We start from the raw sequence: 26,674 nt of genomic DNA, 5'->3' as shown, positions 1-26,674 counted from the left end.
TAGTTCAAAAACCTGGAACAAAACCGCTGGGTCTGCGAGCTAGGTTAAGAAAAAAAAATTTTACATTATAATATACATTGTGTGAACATTCTGTTGAAAAAAAAAAAACTAGGAAAATTCAGACGAAAGTGTGTCACCAGAGACTGAGCGACTCACTTGCTCTTTTATATATATACTCACCTATTTTTTCACTATTACCTTGTCAATGAATTGCTTGTCACGAATCTTCCTAGCGGTGGAATGTCATATTGGTCAATCGTACGGAGTTAATTTTTTCTGGCAATGAATTCTCCACAAAAAAATCTATTGTGGGGGGGGGGGGTGCAGTAGACTCATTTTCCATCTTATCTGCAGCATATTATTGATAAAAAGGGTCGGTGAAATTCAAAAGGTTAAGAACCCTTTTCTGCCTAACACATTTTGGGAAAAGCTGTAATATAATCCTCCAAGCATTAAGATGAGACTTGACTACATCTCATCAAGTCACTCCATGCTAGAGTGTTTTTTCTCTTCTAAAAGTAGAAACCAAATGTGGAAGCTCTGCCACTGATGAACGATTCTCCATGATCAATCACTTTTAACAGATTTTTAAATTTTCCTGATCTGCATTATAACTGCGACAATGGAAATCTGTAAACCCCTAGAAATGGCCACCTATTTTTCAAATATATTTTTATTCATTCCATATTGAGCTGATGATTTTCCCTACAAATATCCCCTCAAAATACCGCAGATCAAGTTAGACGAGATAACTCGGAATCACCGTTGTAAGGGTTAAAAGGATAGAATCATCACACATGATGAGGACACGATGAAGCCAAATCTCATCTTGTGGTTTGGAGGATGAAATTATTTTTTTTTTACCTCGGCAGCTATTTATTGATGCGATATATTTTTTTACGATAAGTTCTGGTAACAAAAGGTGACAGGCAAGAAATCAGTGAAAGTGAAGTGACAACATAAGAAATGACTTTTTCATACGGTCACTTCATTGTGACTGTCGCATACAGGATTCTCTCTTTTTTACAGCCAAAACTTTATCTTAACACTTCAGGAAATATCTTCCCCCAAAGCAGAATATGCAGAAAACTACAACATACATTACAGAACAATCAGTGCTGCTACGGAACAATTTTCGGAAAAGTTTGAAGGAAAAAAAAATCTTCCACATAGAAAACACACTAAAGGAATTTTTACTGCAAACCACTTTCAGTCAGCTATGAGCTCGTTGCAGAACAATGCAAAGCCTTCTGCTTTGGGGTGAATGTACAAGATTTAAACCTAGACTCGCTTAATTGAAGCCTCATACATGAAAGCAATTGCTCCAGGAGCAGATCAAAAAATAATAAGGGGAAACTTTTGTCCCCTTATGAGTCCCCATTGGGACTATCTAAAACAAACACAATCACCTCTCCCGACACATAGCCCTGATACTTGCCTGCCTCCGCTATTTTTGCAGCTGAGGATGTTTGCCTTTATTTCATTAGCAGCTGAAGACGCCTGTCTCGGTTTCACTGGAAGATGAAGATTCCTGCCTCGGTTTATTAACAGCTGAAGATGCCTGCCTTGGTTTCAATGGCTGGTGAAAAAGCCTGCTTACATTCAATTCAAAGTTGAAGATGTCTATGCTTCATCAGACCAATAGGAAACTCCTACCAGCAATCGAATAACACTGCTCAACACTGAATGCTTGACAAGTCAAACAAAAAATTATGCATCAGGCAAATTTCTTAGGGGGAGAGAGTCAAGTATATTCTTTTTCTTCAACTTTTTTTACAATTTAAAATTTCATGTTCTCCGCATTGACAAATTTGGGGAAAACTTTTTCAACCCCCACCTGGCACCTAAAATTTCTGAAGTCCTTCTGAATACAAAATGAAGGCCTGAACGAAATTATAATTGAACAACTGCGTGTTGCACGAAATCATTTAATGTATATCTAAAGCAAAAAAAAAATCAAAATGATACAATAGCCGAAATAACATAATGAAGCTGTTACATATTAAAACAAAGCTTGAAATCGTAAGACAAACCTCAGATAAGCGTCCAATCACAAATATCAAAACAAAAAGACTATTAAAATAATAAAATAAAATAAGGCAAAACGTTAACACACAAAAAAAAAAAAAAAAAATGAAGTAGGCACCAATTTTAAACTTCAGGCCAGCCAAAACGCTCGACTTATCAACTGCATTACAAATTTATATGCAAGATCACTATTAAGATTCCAGCACTGATTAATGACCACCAAGTGAGACATAGCTCCGGATATATTTCAGTGATAATCTCGCCACTTCACTACGTCGTTCATTGTGATCATCTCCACACACTTGTCGCTGCAATATCTGGTATTCTTGATGTCAAGCAATATCACTGTTCAAGGTACATAAAGCTACCAGAAGTGTTCTTGCCATCTCTGATAATCAGAAACAAAATGTTATGCAGCGAATATATCACATCTCTTTAGTCCTCAAATTAATCCCCAATTGGTATCCAAGGCTTCTTTGCCAATATATTTCTAGCTGAACACTCAACATGTTGAAATTCCAGTACATTCTCCTAATATGTTGGATGCCCAGCTGGAGACATGTTGACAAAAACCCCGGAAGTTCAATGTGTTAAATGTTCAGCTGGAGACATGTTGAAATAAAGCACTGGAAATTTAATGTGTTGGGGAGGGGGGGGGGGAAGCCAGATTGGCAAAATGTGCTGGAAGTTTTAAAATGTCTCCAGATAAACACTCAATGCATTAAACCACCAGTGCTTTTTGCCAACATGTCTTTGGCTGTATACTCAATGCGTTGAACCTCCAGTGTGCATTTCTCCAGCTGAACACTAAACCTGTTAAACGTCCAGCAGTCCCAAAGAAATCTGAGTGCCTGGGTGCAGATCTGCCTCCTTTGCAAAGGATTTCCCATTTAGGTGGTTGTCCAGGGAATGGAAGGATCTGAAAAATCCATCTAGACCTTGGCGCCCACAGATTATCACTTCTCGTATTCCCCTATAAGACCACCTACGCAAGAAGTCTTATATAAACGAGGCAGACTCAACTCATGCACTTACGGACTGCTTTGTATATCCATAACCACTCTCCTAGCTTTCATTGCAAGGGCATTGCACATCTGGAGGCACGGCGACTGATGCTGGATGCCAATAGAGGATTTACATTATTATAGTATTAGATGCAGACACTTCAGGACTAATTACATGCGAAATCTGCAGTAAATACTGTTGCTCCCAATGATAAAAAAAATGACAAGAACTTCCTAAGTTTCCTTACAATGAAACAGTCTTTCGGGTGCCCAAACTGTGCTCAATGGGGAAACCGAGGGACAAGTCTGTATTTGGTTTGTTTACGAGACCAGTTAAAATATTCGTGTTCAGTGGCCTAAAAAGTTTGAAAATAATTGTGCTAAAAGAAAATAATGCCAGCACTTTCATATTTTTCAAAGTATCTACAGGTATCACAATAATCAAAGGTGGAGTTCGTAGAATAATGGCATCACCCGAAAATGACTATCAAGTAAAATGATGCACACTAATTGCGAATAATTATTTGCCACCTACATAAATGAAACCAGCTAGTAGTTCTGGTTAAAGACGTTTTGGTCTTGTTTGTTGTTCTTACGACATTGGCATATTCTGAGCAAGTATTTTCTCTAAGTGGACAATCCACTTAGCGAAAATACACTGAACACACTCTGGCGGAAAAACTAGAACAGACCAGGCGAGTGGTATAAGCCACGGATACAATATATGATCTAACGGTTTGGCTCACGATAGATGGAGCCAAGATTTTGATTTTTTTTATTGAGAACAAGTGACGATAAGGCAATTGGAAGAATGCAGCGGGCAAACATGTCATTCTTACACTGCAACAGTACTTACAGAACCAACAATTGCCTCTATTAAGATAATTCTACACTGCGCCAAAAAGAAAAAAAAAATAGTTGCTACCAGGGTTACGATGACTTTAGTAAGAAAGCATATTATTGTGATATGGAGCGAGAATAGTCCCAATCTTAAATTAATCCAGCACTTGCGGAACAGATAGGAATGAAGATTGAGTTCCAGAGGAAAATTCCACCCCGATTGTAATCCAGAAATCAGTCTGAAAAATCTTCCTGACAGGAAATTCTCTGGGCGGTCAGTGGTCATGTCTGTTTATCTGTAACCATCCTCTGTCAAGGGTAACTCCATCCAAAGGGTAATTTATATGGATTATATAAAAAGTAGCATTTTTCTTCTTTACCAACAGCAAAGCTGATCTTTTAAACCAGTGTTTCCCAAAGTGGGCATTATCACCCCTGGAGGGGGCAGTAGAAGCTTTGGATTTAATATAGGATACTATGGGTGGACTTGCATTGGGGGGCAAAGAGAAGAACAATTTTCTAAAGAAGGGGGTGATGGAACCAGAAGTTTGAGAACTATGCACCTTATCACCCAATATTACTTGAGATCAACACACTCTCAGCAAGCAACAAAAATTGTTCCCCACACACAAGTTTTTGTACCAATGTATAACTGCCCTCCACTTCTGTGGTACGGTCCGTTATCGCGGCAGCGGAAATAGTTGGTTTTATAATACTATCACAGTGTAGCAACGACATGATAAGATAGTTTTAGGTCATGGTATCAGGCAGAGTCAGGAGATAGCACAGCTCCTCCTCGGTGCCTGTCGTTATTTGAAAAGAAGATCAGGTATAACAACTCCAACTGCCGATCCCCTTACCCGCTCCCCCCCTCACACACAAGTGCATCAACTTAGCTAGACTACAGCTCCACAGCCAGGAAATCTCTTTTCATTGCCACACCAGCCAAAGTTGGCAAAAAAAAACACTAATACGAGACCAGCAGCAAAAATGCTGAAACCGATCCATTACAGATTTACATAGGCGTGTATACTGTTAGGAGCTCATGCCATCGATGTCCCATAGGCTTTATTAAGAGAACGAAGACAATTATCTTCTGTCTGTACAAAGGAAAAAATATATATTTGCACATTCGCCTTTTCTTATTTAATGCCGTGACTCAACTGTTGGTGCCATAGAAAGGTAATCTCAATCGTATGGCAAGAATGAGAAGATTCTCAAAAACTTGGCAGGAGAAAAAAAAATGCCACTTCAACCTTCGAGAAGTCAAGTCTGATTGTATTACGAACCTACGTAAAAAAAATTGTGTTTTGGTCTGAGTTACTGTTCAGCAAGCACCAACTGTTGGTGGCACAGGAGAGGAAATCTCCATCAATTTCCTTTCTCAGAGAGGAACGGGAATGGGGTTTGCCACTATTCTACGAACACCCCCTTGATTATATTCGTGCTTGTATTGGTTGAGGTAAATGTCATAACAATAAAAGATTAAAAAAAAAAAAAACGATGTACACTGATGACGAAAAAAAATTTGTTCAAAGATACTCTAAAACTAATTGACTTTTTTTACATTAAGAGGTTGTGATTCTGCTGCAACTGCCGCTACTTCTGTCCGTAGTGCTGTGCTTGCCTTAGGCACTTCTTTAAGTCCCTCATATTCTTCTGCAATCGCGTCGAGATGACCCTCATGGTAGGTTTAAAATCTGGAACGCTGTACGATGACGGGATGTTCAACAAGTTGTCGAACAATGGCTGCCATACGTCCAGCTGCCAGTACCGCTTGAACTGCTTCTTCGGCTCCCACTTCCCGTCCCTGTTCTTCTGTATGGACATGTAGTCGGCAAACAGCATGACGTGGACAGAGGCGGCCACGCCATACCAATCGGGCTGGAAGACCCAGGGCTTGCCTTCTTTCATTTCGGGACACTGGAACCCACTCGTGGTTATGATCTGGTTGAAAGTGATTCCGGGGTTGAATAGTGTGAGATCTATGCCACGGCCAAAATCAATCAATCTCAGGCTCCTGGTCTTTCCAAGCAATGTGTCTGGAGTGATCGTTTCCACTGAGATTTCGTTCAAGATAAAGTTGTCGGGTTTGATGTCAGCGTGGATTATGCCACATTCGTGTATGGTGGAAACGATCTGCAGCATCTCCAAGGTGAAATACATAGCGAGTATTTCAGGGATCGCAGTGCTTTTACCTGAATCGTTCTTCTTGAAAGCGTTTATGATGTCCAGCAGGGTGCCCAGTTCGTACATGTCACTGACTAGCAGCAAGTTATTCCTGTACGACACAGCCTCTTTTATCTGGATGACAGAATCAATTATGTCAATGCTGTTCTTTCTATCCTTCAACCTGTCGTTCACCTGTGAGCAGATGTAAAACTCCCATTCGTTGGCCTGCTTGCATACTTTTATAGCCAGGCGATTATAAGGCAAAACACTCTGGTTAGCGTCAAACATGTGGCTTCTGACTGGACGAGCAGAATATACCTTTGCGTACGCACCTTCTGCATGTTGGTTTTCGATGACGCAGCGCATGCTCCCTATGCTCAGTTCCATGCCAGCCTTTATATTTCCCAAGCTACCGCTGTTGGTGTGGAAGTTTTCCTTCTGCGATATCGGTACATGGAGAGATTTCAGAAGGGCAGAAGTAAGTTTAGGATCAAATGGATCTATGTCCGGACAGTACTCTTTCTCCGGAGGCACTTTATGTAACAAATTGAAAGAAATCGAGTTCGAGACGCCATGTTTCACAATACTGTGATTACTCACAGACAGAGCAGCATTTGCAAGAGACTTTGAGGTAGAGTTTGCAGTGGAATCGGTGATTGATGTTTTCATGACAGACCATGGATGATTCTGAGAGAAATACATTCCGTGTTTGGACCTATTAGCCTCCAGGGAACTGCAGGACGAAGACGATGATTTAGTCGAACCTTCCCTGCTGGTTTCAAATATCGTACTCAGATGTGCAGCACGGAACGTGTTGAAATTTACATTTCCGGCACTGCAATCCTTCATCTTCCCCATGCTCACTTCGATAGCATCAGTGACTTGCCCGATCACAATTCTTATTTCCGCACATTCGGCGGAAGCATAACAAGCTTTAAGACCGTCATACAGATTGACATAGTTTTCCACACCACGTTCATCATCTACTATTCTCTTGACTATGGTGTGAACCTTTTGTAAATCAGATATCTTGACTGCATCTCGAAGACTGTCTAAGATTGTAGAACTTTCCGATATCTGTCTTGGTGGTGGCATCAATGAAGAACTTATGTTTCCCTTACCGCTATTATCTACGTCCCTCTTGTTTTCCTCAAATCCTCTCACACATGGTGTGGAGGCGAACTGAGCTGCAGCTGCAAACATTTCTGCATTCAGAGGGGGCACTATGGTGAAATTATCTGTATCAGGCAACAGCATGGCTAGGCATTCGTCATCTTCCTCCTCCTCTTCCTTTTCCATCATCTTCTGCTGCTCTTCCAATGGAACGTAATGTACATTTGTCGATGGCTGAAGAATTCCAGAAATCTTCCTTTTTACGGATGCGATCTCTTTCTGTCGATCGAGAGGAGCTATGTTCTCTTTCTTGGACATGTTTTCTGTTTCCACCTCGTGATGCTCCCAGTCCAAGGGCATCTGCTTCCAGTTGGCATTCCTGATGTTCTCCCTGTCGATGTGGCTCTCGTCTCTGTATATAGGAAACGGTATTGACACTGGGGGATCGTTGCTCGGCACATTCTCATCTACTTCTGTAATTTGAACAGGCATAGGAGGGTTGCTGATGTTGGATAGAGGCCCCGGTTCAGGATAACTGAATGCGGAGGGCGTGGATCTATCTTTCTCGCTTCCGGAAGTAAGGGAAAGTCTGGGACCTGATTTTGACAGAGCAGGATTCTGGTCATCGACTCCGAAATAATTATGCCTTCCTTCAGATAAATTTGGAGAAGGTTGATTACAAGAATCATTTGATTTTAGAGTTAGTGTGCCATTGTATAGTTCTTGCACCATGTTGGCTATGGTGTCAGACACAGTTGGAGAGTTACAGACTTCATTGAAGGACTTCTGAGAAGCTGGCTCAGTGTTTTGGACGAAGCGCTTTGCAGAGTTCATAACACATGCATTATTTGACCTGTCGACACCAAGCATCATTTCTAGCATATTTTTAGATCTGGACATAAAATCGTGATTCATTGCCAATGCATTGAAATCAGGCGGGCATGTTTGAACCTGATGATTGGTTGTTACAGAATTTGGCACTGCAGTATCAGACGATTGTTCTACTTCCTGATGAGCATTGAAAAGCGCCATTTTCTCCAGAAACATGATTTTATCCTTTAGGTCTTGTATCTGTTTTTTCAGTTCTTCATTTTCTCGCAAGCGTTGCTGTTCCTTCTCCCGCTTTTTCTGCTGTTTGAACCAAGCAACTGCTTTTATTTCCTCGAAACTGTATTCCTCCGCTCCTCCATATACTTTGATTTTATTGTACATGGGTCGTTTTTTAGGATCTGGAGGCTCGAACAGAGCAATAGGAGGTGTCGTCACCTGCTTTCTTACAGCAAGAGCATTAGGAACTTCTGCTGGCTTCTTAACTGAACCTGGAGTAGGTGTCCGGTCTTGGTGGAAAACAAAATCTGGTCCTTTTGGAACACGACTAATGGCTTGAGGGACTTTTGCTTTGGTCCATTTACCCGGTTTCTTTTCGTTTTCCTTACTGCCTTCAGAATTGAGCGCAAATGTAGGCATTCGGTTGTTCTGCACAGGAAGAGAAGATACTTGGTTGTTTTCAGAGCTGTATATCTTGAAAGGAATTCCTTTCCCAACTGGCTTCGGCGCGATCTGCTGAGCGACTTTCATTTTGTCTTGGCCAGCTTGTTGTGTGAAATCGCCAACTCTAGAGACCGGAGCTTTGTTTTTCTTCTGCGTCTTCAATAGTGTGAACGCCGACCTATGCTGAGCATCAGAATCTAGAGCGGATCTCTTCTCTGGTTCGGATGCAAATGACTTACACAACCGCACTTCAAATTGCTGATGTGTAGACTTGAGCAGATCTAAAGGCTGGGCATTTCTTTTGATGCCCTCCATGAGGATTTCATCGGCACGCTTCAAATCACCAAGCTGCTCCATCTCCCAAGCCCAGGTGATGTAGAATCTTGCCGTTTGGCAACCTATTTGACGTGTGTACATGTTATTGAAGATCTCGCCTGGTTTTGCGGACATGCTTGCGAATTTGAGCCAGATGCTTACAAAACGCTCGTCATTATAATATTTTTCCTCGTCTTTCAGGACAGACAGACATTGTTGAACGAGTTTATAAATGTTTCCTTCCCGTCCACCTTTCGGATATGTTTGTTCGACCCATACTATGTACTCACACCACACACTTAAAGGATCGTCTCCGGCATACGATCTCAACTCCTGCTCAAAGAGCCGCCTTTTCTCGAGAAACTTGTCATCTGGATGAACAGCAAGAGCAGTTCTGAGCAAGTCTACTTTTCTACCTTGTTTTATCGGCTGAATGTTCTCTTTACTCAGTTCCCACTCACTCGAGGAAGCATCCATTCTTCACACTTTATTTTGACGATCGTTTAGTTGAGAACTGTAAGAAGTGGTCCTCCAGGTGATGCAGATTCGACAATCTCGTTACTTTAACTTCATCTTTTTCAGCTGGAATAGAACAAGAAAAAGTTACTGCGATAAAAGATTTTACAGCATATTAAAAAAAAAAAAAAAACAAATTTCAATTTGTTTTTTGTCGTACCATTGTCAATTTCTATGAATGAGGGCTAATTAGAAATTGCCTACATGCAATTTTAGGCTGAATTAGAATCGTTTTACATGGGAGAAATGGGATTTAAAACTTGCTTTCAGGTGATTCAAGTACTACGTCAGCATTGATGGGAGAACAGGGCTTCTGATTTGCTGACAAGGGGAGGGTGGTTTGGATCATGCTTACATCATCAACCACCCTTTATAAAAATATGAAATATTCTTAATGGCATCCTGAACTGTTGTTTGTAGGCACCTGAACTAACAATCTCCCTATTGATAAGTCTCCTAGAGAGCCACTTCAGCGAACTGTAAATGTTTTGTGGATCTTTCAAGTGATCTAGAAATGTGTTTGGGCCGCTTAAGTACTCTCGAACTGTGCCACACATCATTCAAGTGATCCGTAATTATGCCACTTAAGTAACTTGAGTGATGTAGAGCCGCACTGGGGGGGTCGCTTAAGTGCTCTAAAACTGCGCAAACGGTCACTCAAGGGATTTCTAAATGTGCCACAGATCGCTTAAGTGATCTGTGCATGTGCTACAGGCCTACTTGTATGATCTGAAAAATGAGAAACGGGCCTACTTGAGTGATCTGAAAATGTGCCGTGGGCCACCTAAATGCTCTGGAACTGTGCCACGGGTCACCTAAGCGAAAAATTGCTGACGTAATACTTGAATGGCCCATTTGAGGATTTCCCCCCCAAAACCAGTTTAAATGGACCAGCACTTCAATCCCACTTTTCAGATGTAGTCAGCGGTCATAGGTTGGCCGGTTCAATTCGCATCACAAAGTATTATAGGAAAGGAGGTTACACTCCCCAAGTGTCCCCCAAAACAGAAAAGGGGTGATTCTTGCTCCCTATTTTCTTCCCTAAAAGGGAAAAAAGTTGTCAAGCGGGTGCTAGAACTCCCAACGCTACCACAATATGGCGCATATACTGAAAACTAAAACGGGGCTGAAAACTAAAAAAAAAAAACATTACGTAAGACTTTTCCATGAAGGAAAAATCATGCTTCACTAAAAAGGAAATTTTGCCGGCACCTAAATATTTTTCTGATTCTTCAAGCCCTGCCTTAGACACTGCAACTCACTCACAGCAGTCTATTACTGTTCTTATAATGTGAAAGCCTAGATTGGGAAGAGAGGGGCCCACTTGCCTCGAGATATAATTGACATTTTCTTGGTTCCATTGCATGGCATCTCTACCGTAACGTCAAGCATTCACGAGGAGTTTCAACGAAAGCTCAAGTCACAATAAACTTAAGTTACATGGCAAATAACATACAATGACAATATCCAGCTCTCAAACAAAAAAAAGTAATACCCAGATAAAGGTGTCTGGATATATTCAGACTCTTTTCAAATGGAAATAAATCACAGTATGTGAAAAAACAACTTACATTCATAGTAAAACATGCCTTGAAAGCTTGAAATTCTTTATGGCAATCATTCACTTTGACATCATCTTTTCCAGCCACACAAGCAGCATATACAGCAGCCTATAATGGAATGCAATCAATGTACTTTAATTCAATCACAGTAGACTTTCAATAACAAGTCTGTGTGCTAATTTGGCGTTTCTTCTTCAAGCTTATAGAAGAGGAAAACATGTCTGTACACAGTGATTACACTGGGACTCACTGGAATTCCTTATGACAATAACCGATTGATGACTATATCAGAAAGAAATCGAAGAGCAAATATGATTACCATACCTCCAGTTTAATTGAATAGGACACATGAAAATGGGACAAGTCTTTTTCATAACTTCTTTTCATAAACTATTCGGGGTGAACAAGATACACGTACCTTGTTCACCCCCTTCCCAGTTGGAGCATGCATGAGACACGAATGCTCAAACCAAAACTTCTAAATAGAATAAAAATCTATGAACGCCATTGATCACCTTCATGGAACGCAAGATATCAATGAATTTTTACCATAATTCTAGACCAACTTGACAACAGGTCATTACAGTGACTATTATATTGTCATCAGCACCTATGTCCCTACAACACTGAACACTGTTCCACACACCATATATTTCACTTGAAAGCTTTATTTCTCTTCCCACCATAAATTTTCTTCACAGCTCTTCTGTAGTCCCTTTACTGTACTCCATCGTCGCCACAGCGGTGGTCGAATGAAGTTGGTTTTCTGTGGTTTCCCATTCAAGGCGTGAATGTCAACAGGCCTACGACGGTGCAAATATTCAATCACTACACTCATGTCCGATATATATATATATATTATAGTTGGCAGCACTAAAAAATCCAGACAACACTACACACACACACTCAGGCCGGTATTACACTGTAAAAGTTTGATAAAATCCCTTTTATAAAACTTGAAAAATCTAACCAATAAGGTTATTGGTTACATTCTAGAAAATGCAATTGGTGACTTTATTGGCTGCATTTTTCAAGTTTTATAAAAGGACTTTTACCAAACTTTTATAGTGTAATACCGGCCTCAGACTGTTAGGTACACAGACACACTCACATTTCCACCACAACTCCCTCGGTAGTACCCATAAAATATCGCCCGTAGCGATAAACCGGAGTTGTGTTCAGTTTAAAAGAAAGAAAAGTCTTCACTATTTGAAATGGCTCTCCTTCCACTTGATTTGGTGAACCAAATTTAGAGGCCACTGTGGCCTAGAATATCCAAAGACCACAAGGGGACTATATAGCCTCAAATGTAGAACCGCTGAGCTAAGGCAAGGAACTTGTCAGTATATGACTTTAGGGACGAGGGAAACTGTGGATAAACGAAGACTAAAATTGGGAACCACCTGGTTTCTGATACTTACAGAAGTGTCACCTTTCAGGATCCAGAAATCAGGAGATTCCCATTATAACCAGAAATAACACATTCAACATTTTCCACACCAGAAAATTATCGTTTGATTTACAGATTCATTTCACCAGGGCATGACAAAAACTATTTAAGCGCGAGCCCAATTTCTTAGGAGTCAAGCATATTTTACTCAAGATAAAGTTATAAATAATGTTTTCGACTACTTTTTCCATGTTAAAAGATGAGTTATCTAAAGATAAGGCGAGAATATTTTCCTGAATGTAAAAATTAGAGTATAATCGAGAATATTCATTTTTCTTTTAAATAATGAAATTTGTTTTACAAATTTTGCTTATATTATGAAATAAAAATCTGTTTTCATTGCCTGAAACATTTAAAACAAAATAATTTTTGACATAATCACCTCATAATGACAGCTTTTAGTTCGAGAATATTCTCTTGGTCATGACGAGATGTTTTAGAAGTTTCATTATGAAGATTTTAGAAGCCTTAAGATTAAAACCTTTGAAAATAATTTCAAAATTAGATAAATTTTCAGAAATAAGTTAAAAACAAAAAATTAAACCAAAGTTGACTGATGAAGGAAGCTATTCTTATATAATAATCTTCCTTCTAAGAAAGATACACAACTAATTTTCTTCAACATGCATACACACTAAAAAAAATTCTGTATCACTCGTATTTCTTTGAAAGTTAGGCAATTCAGCCATGTTGGTTTCATTTTCTTGTTTTTTAAACTCTGATATTGTGGGCTACAAACTTCAATATTCCCCCATCTTCTTGACGGGAAGAGAGATGGGGACAGAGAATATTCTCTCAAAGGACTATTATAAATTACTAGAGAATATTCTTATCGAAAATAAAAATTGTTCAAGTTGTTTATAGAGATTATTTATTATAATACACGTTATTACAAATACTCTTGAGAACACTCTCTGGAGAGACTACTATTATAAATAACTGGAGAATACTCTCTGTCCCCATCTCTCTTCCCATCAAGATGATGGGGGAATATTGAAGTATGTAGCCTACAATATCAGTTTAAAAAACAAGAAAATGAAACCAGCATGGGGTTGCATTGCATAACTTGCAAAGAAATGTTACATAAATGTAAAAAAAAAAAGAAGAATAGTTTCCTTTGTCAATCGACTTTTGCACTTTGCTTTGAATTTGTTTCTGAAAATTTATCTAATTTTAAATAATTTTTTAGTCTAAAGGTTTCTAAAATCTTCATAACTTTTAAAACCTCTCATGACCTGGACTAAAAGTTGTCATATGGGGGGAGGACACCAACGTTGGGAATCACTGGTCTAAACCAGCGGTTCTCAACCTTTTTGACTCGTCAGTACATAATTTTATATCAGAGCCCTATTTGACTCGAGAAGCCCTTATTATATATAATTTTTATGACAGAAGCCCGTAGGTCTCATTTTTTCATTTATCTTGTCAAATTTACTTATTTTATTTTCCTTGAGTCACAGCGGAGCCCCTGAGAAGTGCACACGGAGCACCGGCTGAGAACCGCTGGTCTAAACCAATGTTTCCCAAATGGGGTGATAGGAAGATCTGTGGGGTGTAGAAGCTTCAGGTTGGCTTGAGTTTGGGGGCGATGGAACAAAAAGTTTGGGGAACTATGGTTTGAAAAAAAATTTCATTATTTAACTTTCTTTATTGATTTCACAATATTTGCTATCTGCTTATAGTAGGGCTTGATAAACTGAAGATCTAGATGCCAAACTTTCTTCCCACAAAAAAAAAGTAAAAAATAATCTCTCTTGACTTTTCAAGGACATAGTTACCGTTTTTGTTAACGATACACTAATATAAATTCCAAAAATTTTATATTGTCCACAGATTCCAATTTAGTAACCACACATAGAAAATTCACAGAGGATAAGTATACAAAGCAGGGCGTTTATTTGATATATGGCAGAAGACTTGCAGTGACATCACGCTCCTTGCCAGATCTTTTATAGAGACAACACCAAGCGTTTATTCTATGTACGGCAGATTTGATTAAGTCCTGGGCTTAATTTATATACATGGGTTTGCCATACCTTTTGAAAATAAATAAAACAAATAATCATCACATCTGTACTATAATTAGGGCGATGTGATTTCAGTTTTATTTTATTATGGCTCACTCACTGGTCTGTCACTTCACGCAATAAGACATACAATAATCATGACCCTTCACTGCCGAATATATCATTAAATATTAATGAACTGTTGATTCATGCCATGACCCCCACAAACTTTGGGAGGTACCTATATTGAATTTCTAACAGGGAAAACAAAACATAACGGGAATCGTTCCAGACTACAGGGATGGAGCACTGTCAGTCCTGCCCTGGGGGTGGGACATGTAAGCTGAGGCAACCCTTCGAGGGATAACTCAACACTTTATATGTTGACTTTGAATACAAGTGAAAACAAAACAAAACAAAAAAATCCAAAAAATCAAAGATGAAAGTAAAAGAGAAAAAAACTAGTGATGCGGGCGGGATTTGAATTACCACCCTTCACACCTAATGTGAAGTTTGTTTCTATGTATTGTACACCCACGCTGAGTTGGCTTCTGGCTACATCATGAAATGTCACGATGGACAATTCCATTTATCTTCTTTCAGTAAAAAAGGAGCAGATTAGTATTTTCCGTTGGCATCTTTTATGCTATTTTTAGTGAGTTTTTCCCCCTCCTCAGAAAATAAAAACTCCCTTCGCACGTCAAGGGCCAACTTAGTATGGGCATACAATATAATTCTTGTTATATATATACTACTAAACCACACATCAACCTCGTTCATATTCCTGTGTGGAACTAACGAATTGGTACATGTTGGAATGTGCGTGTAAGTGTTACGAACCTTCAGTGAAGTTTCTGTATAATGCATTATGTGTAATGCTGCCATCAAATTTTCCAACTATGTACGAGTGAACTGTAATGATTGAGTAATTACACCGTTGTAGGCCTGTTGCTCTGCATGGCAAGACTTTTAAACGGGAAGATCCAATCACATTCACACCTCAAAGTTGGCAAGCACAATAAACTAGCTTCAGCCGACCACCACTGGACGAATTTTAATTGTGGCGCTGGTAGGGTTCGAACCCACGTCCACGCAATGCGAGTCTGTCACTATGACCACCACAGCTGCATACTGTTAAGACTGCCCTGACCATATTTCCCATATCAGCCCCTCCCTGGCAGTGGCCATGGGATGCAAGGGTATTGGCGGGAGGGCACTGTACACACCAGATTATAAAAGTTCTTTATAGCAATACCAAGATAATACAACATGTACACCATTAATACAAAATCTATAAAATGTAAATAAAAATAAACCGAGAAACTTCAAATGTTTACACTGAATACTCAGCCATTTCACACTGATTGGACGTAAACACGAAAAATAACCTATTTCAAAGAAACTTGATCAATTTCTTTGATCAAAGTTGTTTTCCCATCTGCATGAATCAGAAGTAAATATTTAAGGAAAATCAAATTCAAGCAACGAGCAGACGAGAAAAAAATGGATATACCAACAATAAAAAAGCCGCATGACATCGACGCTATCGAGATATAACTTATTAAATAATTATCAAAATAATCAATTACCTTATTTAAAAACAACAACAACAACTAGTACTATCTGCAAATTTTAAATTAACTAACTACTGGGGTTAATTAATTAGCTTGACTTGAACGCCAAATAAAATCTGATCTAAATTGACAGTCGTTCGATACAATACCACTAAGAAAATTCAAACCAACGCGGTTACTGACACGCGCGCCACCTAGTAGCGGTTAATTCCAAAGGTCAAAAGGGGGAAGGGGGGTTGTCATTGCAATAATCATTATTTCCTTTACATGATATTTAAATTTTATCGAAACCATGGTGATTGGTTGTTTTTTTTTTAAAAACTAAAAAAAATATGATTTCTAAAGCAGAAATACCTCTTTGGTACAAGAAATAAATGCTTTTGGGAAAAGGCTTAGCCGAAAGTTTCTTCCGCCCTCCATTTTTCCCTGATTTTGTTGAAGAGGTCTTAGTTTTATAGAATTTTCTTCTTTATTCAGCCTAAATATCTGAATCACAAAAAAAATTTCCCATGTGTGATACGCTTTCTTCGCTTTATAATAATATATTTTCCGCTGAATTTATTATGTATTTTTTCCTCGAAATAAATTCACATAGTTGCGTGTACATTTTTTTTTTTTTACTTCGAAAAGAAAGAGACTCCGAACAGCCAATAACAAGATGCCTAAAACGTTGCTCTAGCCAATGACGCTTCTCCAATAAACATTGTCGTCAGCATTACCATTGAGCTAAAGCAGCGCCATCTTTAGCTAGAAGTGCTTAAGAAGGCGTTGGCTAAAGCCTCTCCTCCTAGGAGTAGGTTTTCTGCGCCGTGTGTAACGTCAGTCGCCCACCATGACACTCCGTCCAATCACCAATGGAAAAAGCGGTACGACTGTTTTCCTACAGAGCGCAACATGCCAGCACTTTACATCGGCCGACTGCTCCTGGAGGACTCAAATCAGCACCTCCTAGAGCAGTGTTTCACAACCGCCGGGCCGCGGCCCAGTACAGGGCCCTGATATCATTCATACGGGGCCGCGAGTGATTAGTCGTTTCATTTTTCCTTATTCATTTTCCGTTGTTCGTGTGTTTGACCGACTCACAAAAATGAATGAAACCGGGCCGCGTTCTTGAAAAGGTTGAGAACCACTGTCCTAGAGATAGAAGGTCTCCGCAGTCTGCTTGTGACGTCAGTAAGTAGTCCATTTTCCCTCGGAATATTCAGGGGAAAAAATTCTCTGCTCGTGCCAGTATCATAGTTGTGAGGAAAAGAAATGATCGGGCTCAGAATTGGCGATTTCTATGCCCCACATCCAATCACTATGCGGTATTTGTGAGCCAATCAGGAAGATTCTACGCCAAAATAAGAAGAAACGAAATAGGATGATGTGTTTCAAAATGTGGCAAACTTGCTTGGTAGTCTGAATGACGTTTATGGCAAACCGTGCAGAGGCCTTGGAGTGGAGGAGGGCTCGATCTGACCTACTTATGTGATATAAACTGGTTCATAATATGGTATATTTACCTTCCGATAGCCCTTTTTTCGAAATCTTGGAGAGACTACCTAACCTCCGCAGACACGGTCTTCAATTGAAAATTCCTGTGGCCAGAGGCGACCGCTACTTCTATGGCTTCAGATGCCGTTCAGCTAGACTGTGGAACAACCTGCCTCATGACCTCCTTTCTGCCCCCTATGCTGGATTCGTCTCTTCCTTGGACGATTTTAACTTTACTCCTTTTATGAAGTGTTTTTCTATTTGATTTATGTTCTTTTATGTTTCCAGTTTTCTATCTTACCAGTGCAAGTGCAATCTGCCTACTGGGTTGTGCGATAAAATAAAATAAATACGTCGTACTGCTATATTCAATGGCTTCAGTGATGTTAAAGCATCGCGCGGAGGCTTTCTGCTATAGGTGTTGGCTCACCAGATAGCTGCCGATCTGCATTTATGGGAATCAGAGCATAGGCGGAATAGACTTGGAAGTCTGAAGGGGGGGGGGGCACGGCCATTATTGCTGGGGGAAGGGACAAGATGATGCTGTTGTCGATTCATCTATACGTATATGCATTAGATCAGTCGACTTCACCTTTGATGCGGGGGGGGGGGCTCCCCCCCCCCCCGTATCATCTCCGCCCATGAATCAGAGCCACCCTTCAGGGTGTGGGACAGGTGCGTTTCTCACCGGGCCCCGCATTTACAGTAGCAATAATTTCTTTCATAAATTCTAAAAATCTGCATTGTCATGAATTTCCACCATATATTTCGGAAATCTGAATTTTCTTCAATTCCCGAATTCTGAATTTTCATCAATTCGGAATTCTGAATTTTCATCAGTTCAGGCATTCTGAATTTTCTGATTTCTGAATTTTCCATAAATTCTGCAATTTTGAGTTTTCTTCAATTCCGGAATTCTGAATTTTCCATCAATTCTTGAATTTTCATCAGTTCTGGAATTACAGTGTAACCTCGATGTAACGGTATTCTGCGGACCTAGAGAAAATATCGCTGTTGAGGGATTATCGTTATATCGAGAGGCAGTAGTTTAACATTCGAGTATAAACATTTCTGAGCAAGCCTTGAAAAAAAAAATCGTTGTAGAGCAATTTATTGTTGTATCGAGTAACGTTGTAGAGAGAGGTTTCACTATATTTCTATAATTCTATATTTTCACCAATTCTGAAAATTTTTTCTCCTTGCATTCATTTCGAATTTTGATGATTTTCATTTTATGAATTTTCGATTCCTATGTCACAGATGAAAAAAAAAAAAAAAATTGGGGCTAAATGGCCCAGCTATTATTTTCGCACCGGGGCACCCTTGTATGGTAAAGGCGGCCCTGTATGGGATGCATCCACGTTCTTCTCGAACACTTTATTGTAACGATTAATGCAGTTATTTCTTCCTAAATGTCAAAATAGTTGTAAGTTCTCAAAACGATGGTACAGTAGTAGATATCACGACCAACACAGACATCGGCTTCATTTCGACTGATGGTATAAAGGCTGAGATGGCTACAGCCAGAGAATAAATTCTGATTCGTGGAAATTCTACTTCACATAATTTGGGCGTCACAGAATTTCCACGAATAAGATTTCACAAATTCGTCATCGTAGTGTTTCGGCCTTAATACACCTCAGACCAGTGCCCACACCGTACAATGTCTGATATGATCCCACGCCATCTGACCTGACACGTCACGTCATAGTGGTGTGTACCGGCCTTTACACGTTTCCGCGGATGCGAAATTATCCTATGCGGAGCAACAAAACCTACTCCCTGGAGCAATTTTTTTGCGCCTTGTTAACGGAATAGGACCATTTCGCGTCAGCAGAAACTTGTAACTTTATCACGCTTCAGAGCGTTTCTGTTTTCCTCGCGTGGAGCATCAGCTGTTCTGTCGTCTGCATGCTCCGGTTTGAAGGGAAAGCCGGGTTTTCCTAGGAGCAGGTTTTCTATGGTGCGCGCAGCGTGAAAACGTTGATTGGTCAAAAAACCTGAATTTCAGATTTTTAACCAATCAGCGTTTTCGCGCTGCACCCGACGCTAAAATTCTACTTTTAGGAAAACCCGGCTGAAGGGACAGGAATGGGGGGGGGGCGGCCCGTGGTGGTTTTTTTCGATTTTTTTTTCAGATATACCTCATAGGAAAACACAAATATGTATCGACGAATATCGTGAACTTAGCATCATATATTTTTTTATTGCCTTTTATTTTTAACAATACACTTGTAGGTACAGTACCCACAACTTTTAACCGAACGATGGTGATATCTTGGGTTGCATTTGTTGTAAAAAAAAAGAAAGGCAACATTCTTCTTCGTTTAAGATGTTCCATAAGTGTACTAAGTTAATTTTTTCTTAAAGGGCCTAGATGTTGAAACAAGATCCAACTTTTGAAAGTTAAATAATAGCCCCATTTTTATATTATTATTACCTTATTCCACATAAAATTTGAAAAAAAAATCATTGTTATTATCGATTGTCGTTGTATTTATTGTATATACAAACTCTTTAGTGTGTGCTAGATTTTCTCCTTTGTGTGTGGGGGAATATTATATATATATATATATATACGTATATATATATATATATATATATATATATATATATATATATATATATATATATATATATATATATATATATATATATATATAATAGATATTTTTCTTTCCGAAAGTGGTTTCGTTTTTTTGCCTGCAAAAATGCACATTTTTCTCAGGCTAGGGGTGCACATAATTTCCGAGGGGTTGGGGGGGGGGTTCGGGCCAAGCGAAAAATACTGGCCTAGGGGGCCCGGTACTAGCATTTGGGGGCCATGGGAAAGAAAACAGAAAAGAAAAATGAAGAAATGTGTGGAACACTAGGTGCACAATGCATTTGACTTCTGTAGAATTCTAGAAGCAGTCGACTAATCACGCCCGGCGTAAAGCACTGGCGTGAGATGCTCTGGCATTGCGCTCTGTGGGAAAATGCATCATACTGGTTTTCTAAGGCCCCGTACAAGTATTTACAGCAGAATCTGGACGATTCACGTTGCACGCGGCGTTAAAAACCTGCTCTGTAAGTAAATCATGTCTGGAAGCATATGCGCATCAGGTTGCTTTGAATTACTGTTGGCATCTGGCACCTGTTAATTGGCACAAACATTTTTACTGGCGACCAGCAGATGTTCAACAATTGATATTTTTATAATTACAATTAAAATTTTAATCCGTTATTGGTACAGTAGATATTCTTCTCAAGAAGGTTCATTTTGGTTCAACGCATGACCTGAATTTTACAAAAGGACTTTAATAAAACTTTCATAGTTCAATCCCGGCCTAAGGAAAGAAAGTACCAGTCCTCCGTAGCTCAATGGTAAAGCACTCTCTCCAACTGCGAGGGGTTGGTGTTGCGATTTTCCCACGGAAGCACGTGTACTCTCCTTCCGAACTTCATTTTCCAATCTTGCAATAAATCCTCTTTAGCTTTAAAGCTGGGTTTTCCGAGGAATATGTTTGTTGCGCAGCGTGAACCGAATTAGACTATTTCGCGCCGACAGAAACGCGTTACATAATCACGCTACGCGTTTGTGTTTTCCTAGCGAGACGCATATGATCAGGGCTACTATATAAAATATATGGCTTTGGCATCAGCTACTCTGTCGTCTGCATGCTCCGGTTTGAAGGGAAGGGAAAGAAAACACACAAGAGTGAAGAGAATATCGGCAAAACCGCGGCGCACGACGCATTTCAGAAGCGTCCTCCAGAAGCAGTCGGCCAATCACGCCCGATGTAATGCGCTGTCGTCAGGCGTATTGCGCTCTGTACGAAAACAGTCATGCTGCTTTTCTTATTGGTGAGTGGACGGCGTGTCGCGCTGAGCGAATCACGTTGCGCGCGGCACAGGAAACCTGCTCCTAAGGAAAACCCGGCTTTAGTCTTTCATACTTTGAAGAACCAATCCTAAAACGAGTTCAAACTCTACGGACTTCGCAACGCTCCCTCCATCTACGGACTCTACAAAAAACTTGGAAAAATTCCCGAGCAAACAGGCCTCGACCAGCAAAGCCGCACCGAAACGCAAGAAAGTTGCCGAACCACGCCCGGCACCATCGGCAACCAAAAAGGCCGACAACATCGGCGACCTCACCGGATCTGACGAAGACCATTGCCCAAATTCAACATTGTATATGTTTGAATACGCAAAACTTTGCTTCGAGGATATCCTCAAGTTTAACTCCAAAAAAGACCGGCGAGCAGTCTTCGAAAAATTCTTATACGAGGCCGGGAACATTATCTCGGATACCTAAGCCTCGCCAAAAATCGAAAAAACTTTTCTCAGCATTTAATCGGAAGGTATTCTTTTCTTTTCTTTTTCCTTTCCACAACTTTCATTCTGTCAAAAAAAAAAAATCATCTTCAAAAAAACTTAGAAAAAAATTTTGTGAAAAAAAAAAAAAAAATCGTGTTTTTAAACTTTCTCTTCATCGTTACTCTATCCTTTCTTGACTTTGAAAAATAATCGTATTAACACTATCTCTTTTTTCCCACTTCTTGCAATTTTATCTTGTGCATAACATGTATCTTTTCAGATTCCAGCCAATACGGAATCACGAAGGCGTCTGATCCAATCCCAGACGTGCAGGCCAACATCAAAGCGTTGCCCGACCGGGCTTCTTCACATGCGAAGCTCATAATAATACTAACATCGTAAGGAAGTGGTGGCATTTTTTCATCGTCCAAATTTAATTTTAATTGAAAACCAGTGAACCATAAATTAACTTTTTCAAAAGAGGAATTTTTCCCAACCTTTCCCCTCTCGTACACTCACATACATATTTACACAAACACTACTCCCTTGTCTTTTTTCCTTCATCAGGGGGACGCGACGGGCCCCCAGCCTGTATGGGGAATATATGGCCCGCTTAAGGGCCAGGCATCCCCTTAAAATTTTTATTCTGGTTCTGGTTCTGGATACTTTGTGTGAACACGTCGGAGAGTGACATGGTTTCTCTCACCCCTTTTGTCTTTAAATATTGGAAATTCATCATCTGATCAATCAGACGAGTGCTCTTGTTTACTTTTTCATGATGCGCATTCTGCCGAGTCAATTGATTGGTTCTTGATCGGATTGAAGAACATCAACCGCTCCAAGCGGTTCGTTGCTGAAGTCCGTAGAGAAAGACTTTCCATGGGTGAAATGACCAAAGCGAGTCCAGGCAACCGTTATTAAAAAGAAAAAAAAATAGCCCTCGTTATATTATTATGCTGATGGCGCTGGTGAAATGTTTGTCTCCGTGTTTGTGGTGATGAATTTCATGTGTTGAGAGACAAGTTGTGTTTTGACCATCTCCGGGATTAGACGTTTTTGTTTATTTGTGACCCGTAATCCGCAACATCGACGAATAGCGATGTGATTTTAAAGCGGTGAGTTAGTTGGATTTTTTCATTTCGTGTCAAGCTTTTTCCTTGAATCCCATTGAACAGCTGAAGTCCGGTTTCTCGTTGTAAACTTGAACTTGACAACAACGGGCCCATGACCCATGACGGGTTTTTCTCTCCCCTTACCTCTATAAGAAATTAATGTGTCAGTGGATAGCAGCTTGATTCAAGGATAGTTTAAGCAAGCGCCATCGCGATTTCATTATTTTATCCTCCACTCAATTCGCTCTCATCCATTGAAATTTCCCCTAATTCAGTTTTTTTTTTCTTTCTTAAAAGGCCTCTATAGCTCAATACGTTCATTGACCGTAAGTGGGAGGATGTTGGAGAGAGATGTTGTGAAACCTCGATATAACGAGACACTGCTGGTCAAGAAATAAATATCGTCGTAGAGGGATTGCCGTCATATCATGGGCGGAGATATGGGGGGTCATCATGGTCCCCACAAGGGGGTGGGTTCCAGCCCTGGGGCATGGGATAATTTTTTGCGCTTTTTCACGCTATAAATTCATCATAAAGGGGCCCGTGGAAGTCTGGTCGAGGGGGGGGGGGGGTCCGCAAAATATCCCAGTCTAGGACCCTGCTCCAGGATATGGGGGAACAATGCCCCCCCCCCCCAGAGTCGAAGGTAAAGCTGACTGATATAATGTATTTGCGTGTATATAAATTGACATCATCACGCCCCCCAGACTTTCAAGTTTGTCTCCGTCTATGCGTTATATCGAGAGGTAGTAGCGTGACACATTCACATTGGGATGTTTTCCTAAGATTCTCATATAAATCCAAGTATTTTAGTAATGTAAAGATATTTTCAACTTATGTGTGAATTAAAACTGCGATGAGTATTTTTGTGATTAATATATTTCATTGAAATTTTCACTCGTTTATAATGTTAATTTATAACACTAACAAAGGCAAGAATGTACCACTGTAAATATATAATTCCTTTATCTAAGAACTTATCAAGAAAGTGCACACGTGTCACAAAACAAGAATTCTCGTTTCCCGACAACAATGCTTTTTTTCTTAAAAACAAATTTTCATTTCCAGATGCGAATGTGTTAACAGAGTATAGACATTTCTAGACAAGACTTGGGGGGGGGGGAATATCTGTTGCAGATGGATTTATCATAGTAGCGAGGCCTCACTGAATTCCCTTTCATATATTACAGGATATTTTAGTGTTGTTTCACTGACCCCGATGGTTATTGCAGTCCATTCCAGAGTCGTGGATTCCACTGGAAATTCCCGGAATGGCAATGTCTCTTTAATTAATTGTGTTTGTCACTATTTATGGTTGACTTGTTTTTGAAACACAGCAAGTTCTCAATTGTCCGATGTTTTAGGCATTGTAAGTAGGTAATGCCATTTTCGCCCATCCACAGACACTCAGAGGTGTATGTTTGGGGTTGTTGAAGGTCAGTGCTGAGAAATCTCCAAAAATGCTAATCTCTATCCCTTGCGTTTTGTCTAAAAATGTTATGGGTTAATTGCCAATATACAGTTTAACAGGGCTTGACAAATCCCAGGGTGGCATGAGGATTCAAAGCTTTTAATGTGTGATTACTAACTCCGGCACAAAGCTGGTGCCTTATTTTTCTTTGATTTGTCAAGCCCTGATCATTATAAATCTGTTATTAAGTCTAAAATGTTATGTTTTGAATTTCAATCCCTAATTTAGCCTAAGAATGTTGTTGGGGGTTAATATACGGTATGTGCCTTTTTGTCAAGTTTTCAACTATGCTAAAACAACAATATCTCGCCAATGTCATTTTCCCTGATGCTAAAACGATGTTTTGGGTGTTCCTATATTTTCCTGTCTGTCCCCAAAGCAGAATATGCAGAAAACTGTAGCGTACATCGTAGGATAATCAGTGCTGGTGTATGCAGAACAATCTGGCAGAATTTTAAAGAAATGTGAAGAAAACACTATTACCAGGATTTTTGTTAAGAGATAGGCAAATCTGATGCTGCATTTTTGCTTGTTTCAATACTCAACTTGATATTTTTGCTTAATGCTTGGCACTTGCAACATGTTCCATCTATTTTGGTTGCTCATCTTCATTTTTGACAAGCGCTGACATTCTGAACAGTTTTTTTGTCAATTGCATTATTATTTCTTTTTTCATTTTGTGTTTCCTCGCTCCTTTTTTCATTAATTTTAGGGCTTTACGGAGACAATAGATTTCTAATTTGTTTTTGTTCTGCAAGAGTATGAGAGGTACTGGCAAAGCAAAGTCTTCAGATGAAACATTATTGCAGCCTAATGTTGCAACCAAGAAATTTTAATTTTTTTTTCGCTTCCCCCACTTATGATCAAAACTTGCTTTACCTACTTTTTTTTAAAACTTATCCTTGTTACCCGATGCCAGGAGAAAGACATTTTTGCGTGTTTTTGTAGTACTGGTAAAAAACTGAGCATGTTGAAAACATCTGCTTTTCAGGAGAAAAGCTGATGTTATGAAAAGTCTGATGAACTGAGAAATCAGCTTATCGCACACCGAAATGAGCTGACCAAATCAGAAATGGATGGGAACACATGAACTTGATTGGGTCATGTCAATACAAGCTTTAGTAGACTAAAGCTGGTGTTGGTTGTGGGAAATAAAAATACCTTTTTTTCAGCATCTCTCATCTTCCTGTATATTCTCATTTGTACAATTTAAAGCTGAACATTTTAGCCTTCAATCAGTTTTTTTGTCTTTTTTGTAGCATTCCTTGGTGTTTTGAAACTTTATCTTTAAATTTTTGGCAGAAGCTGGAAAGAATCAAACGTTTTTCCATGGAAACCTACGGGAAATCACATTTTTGCTAACAAATGTGATTCTAGAATGAATCATCTTTGTTAGCCGAGGTATTACTGTAATATTAAAATGCAATATATCATCATTAAATTTAATCGTCAGTATCACGGCAACAAAAATTTTTTGGTTTCCAGTTTTTTTAATACCTAAATAATAAATTAAAATTAATACAAAAATAAAATTAATTAAAATTCAACATCAATCATTTGAAATTACCAATTATTTTATTTTCAATTAAAAACCAAAATTTTATTCATAATTTTGATGAATTTTAAGAAAATTGATATTTGGCTAAATCACCGTTCGTCCTATCCTTAATTTGAACCAATATTTCTAATGTCACAAATGGGGAATGTGTGAAATTTTCATTCAGTTATAAACTATTGATTAAAAGTGTTTAAAAGGATAAAAAATATTTTTATGACCTATAGACGATAGACGGCATAATTTTCTTTTTTTAGGGGAGGGGGGTGGCTGTGAAAAATATTGCAATCTTCTGTTGGCAGAGTGGCAGTTGATACTGGTTTTCGTTGATCGCAAAGAAGTGCGATTAATGGAGAACATTCCAAAAGATTCCCCCCTCCAGACAGTGGCGCCATTTTCCAAGAACCACGTAGAACTCACTAGAAATTTCTCAGAATCTATAGGCCTATAAGGGACCACAACGAGGATTAAAAAATTGAGAGAGACTGAAAAGTCAGTGGTGATTGAACTTTGAGAGAAAGTTGTTCGGTTTCTGATTAGCATGTAAATACGTAAAAATTTCTGGTCTGTAAATAAATCTGTGTTTGTCCATCATACCGGCTTCTTGTTTTGCAATCTCGAAGTCTTGTGGAAATTGTGTCCAGAACAGTATGAAATTTCAAAGTACAGTAAAATACCTCCGAGTTA

The 26,674-nt window shown here is 39.4% G+C and overlaps 2 protein-coding genes across 3 annotated transcripts in view; one reads left to right on the top strand and one right to left on the bottom strand.

Annotated features, from left to right (window-relative positions):
• Nucleotides 1-5,341: 5,341 nt before the first annotated feature.
• LOC149070816 (mitotic checkpoint serine/threonine-protein kinase BUB1-like) lies at nucleotides 5,342-16,508 on the bottom strand. Of its 2 annotated transcripts, none has more exons than XM_089248557.1 (3): nucleotides 16,426-16,508; nucleotides 11,051-11,149; nucleotides 5,342-9,545 (listed from the first exon to the last, which is right to left on the bottom strand). In XM_089248557.1, the coding sequence occupies exon 3, from the start codon at nucleotides 9,438-9,440 to the stop codon at nucleotides 5,472-5,474; it is 3,969 nt and encodes a 1,322-aa protein (XP_089104683.1). In that variant the 5' UTR covers nucleotides 9,441-9,545; nucleotides 11,051-11,149; nucleotides 16,426-16,508; the 3' UTR covers nucleotides 5,342-5,471. The 2 variants fall into 2 exon arrangements, with proteins under 2 accessions (XP_089104683.1, XP_089104682.1); XM_089248556.1 differs by lacking the exon at nucleotides 16,426-16,508 and adding an exon at nucleotides 16,087-16,237.
• Nucleotides 16,509-22,814: 6,306 nt separating this feature from the next.
• Nucleotides 22,815-26,674, top strand: part of LOC149070815 (uncharacterized) — an 84,819-nt gene continuing 80,959 nt past the window's right edge. Inside the window, exon 1 of the mRNA XM_089248730.1 lies at nucleotides 22,815-22,964. The gene's annotated coding sequence lies outside the window, so the exon portion shown is untranslated. The remainder of the gene's footprint in view (nucleotides 22,965-26,674) is intronic.

This window comes from Pholcus phalangioides, unplaced genomic scaffold (assembly GCF_987345545.1).
Source record: "Pholcus phalangioides strain wild (caught in Gottingen) unplaced genomic scaffold, Ppha-v1.0 ptg000020l_1, whole genome shotgun sequence".
Classification (NCBI taxonomy): Eukaryota; Metazoa; Arthropoda; class Arachnida; order Araneae; family Pholcidae; genus Pholcus; species Pholcus phalangioides.
Note: the sequence above shows the minus strand (reverse complement) of the source record. Positions and strands in the feature narration are given on the sequence as shown.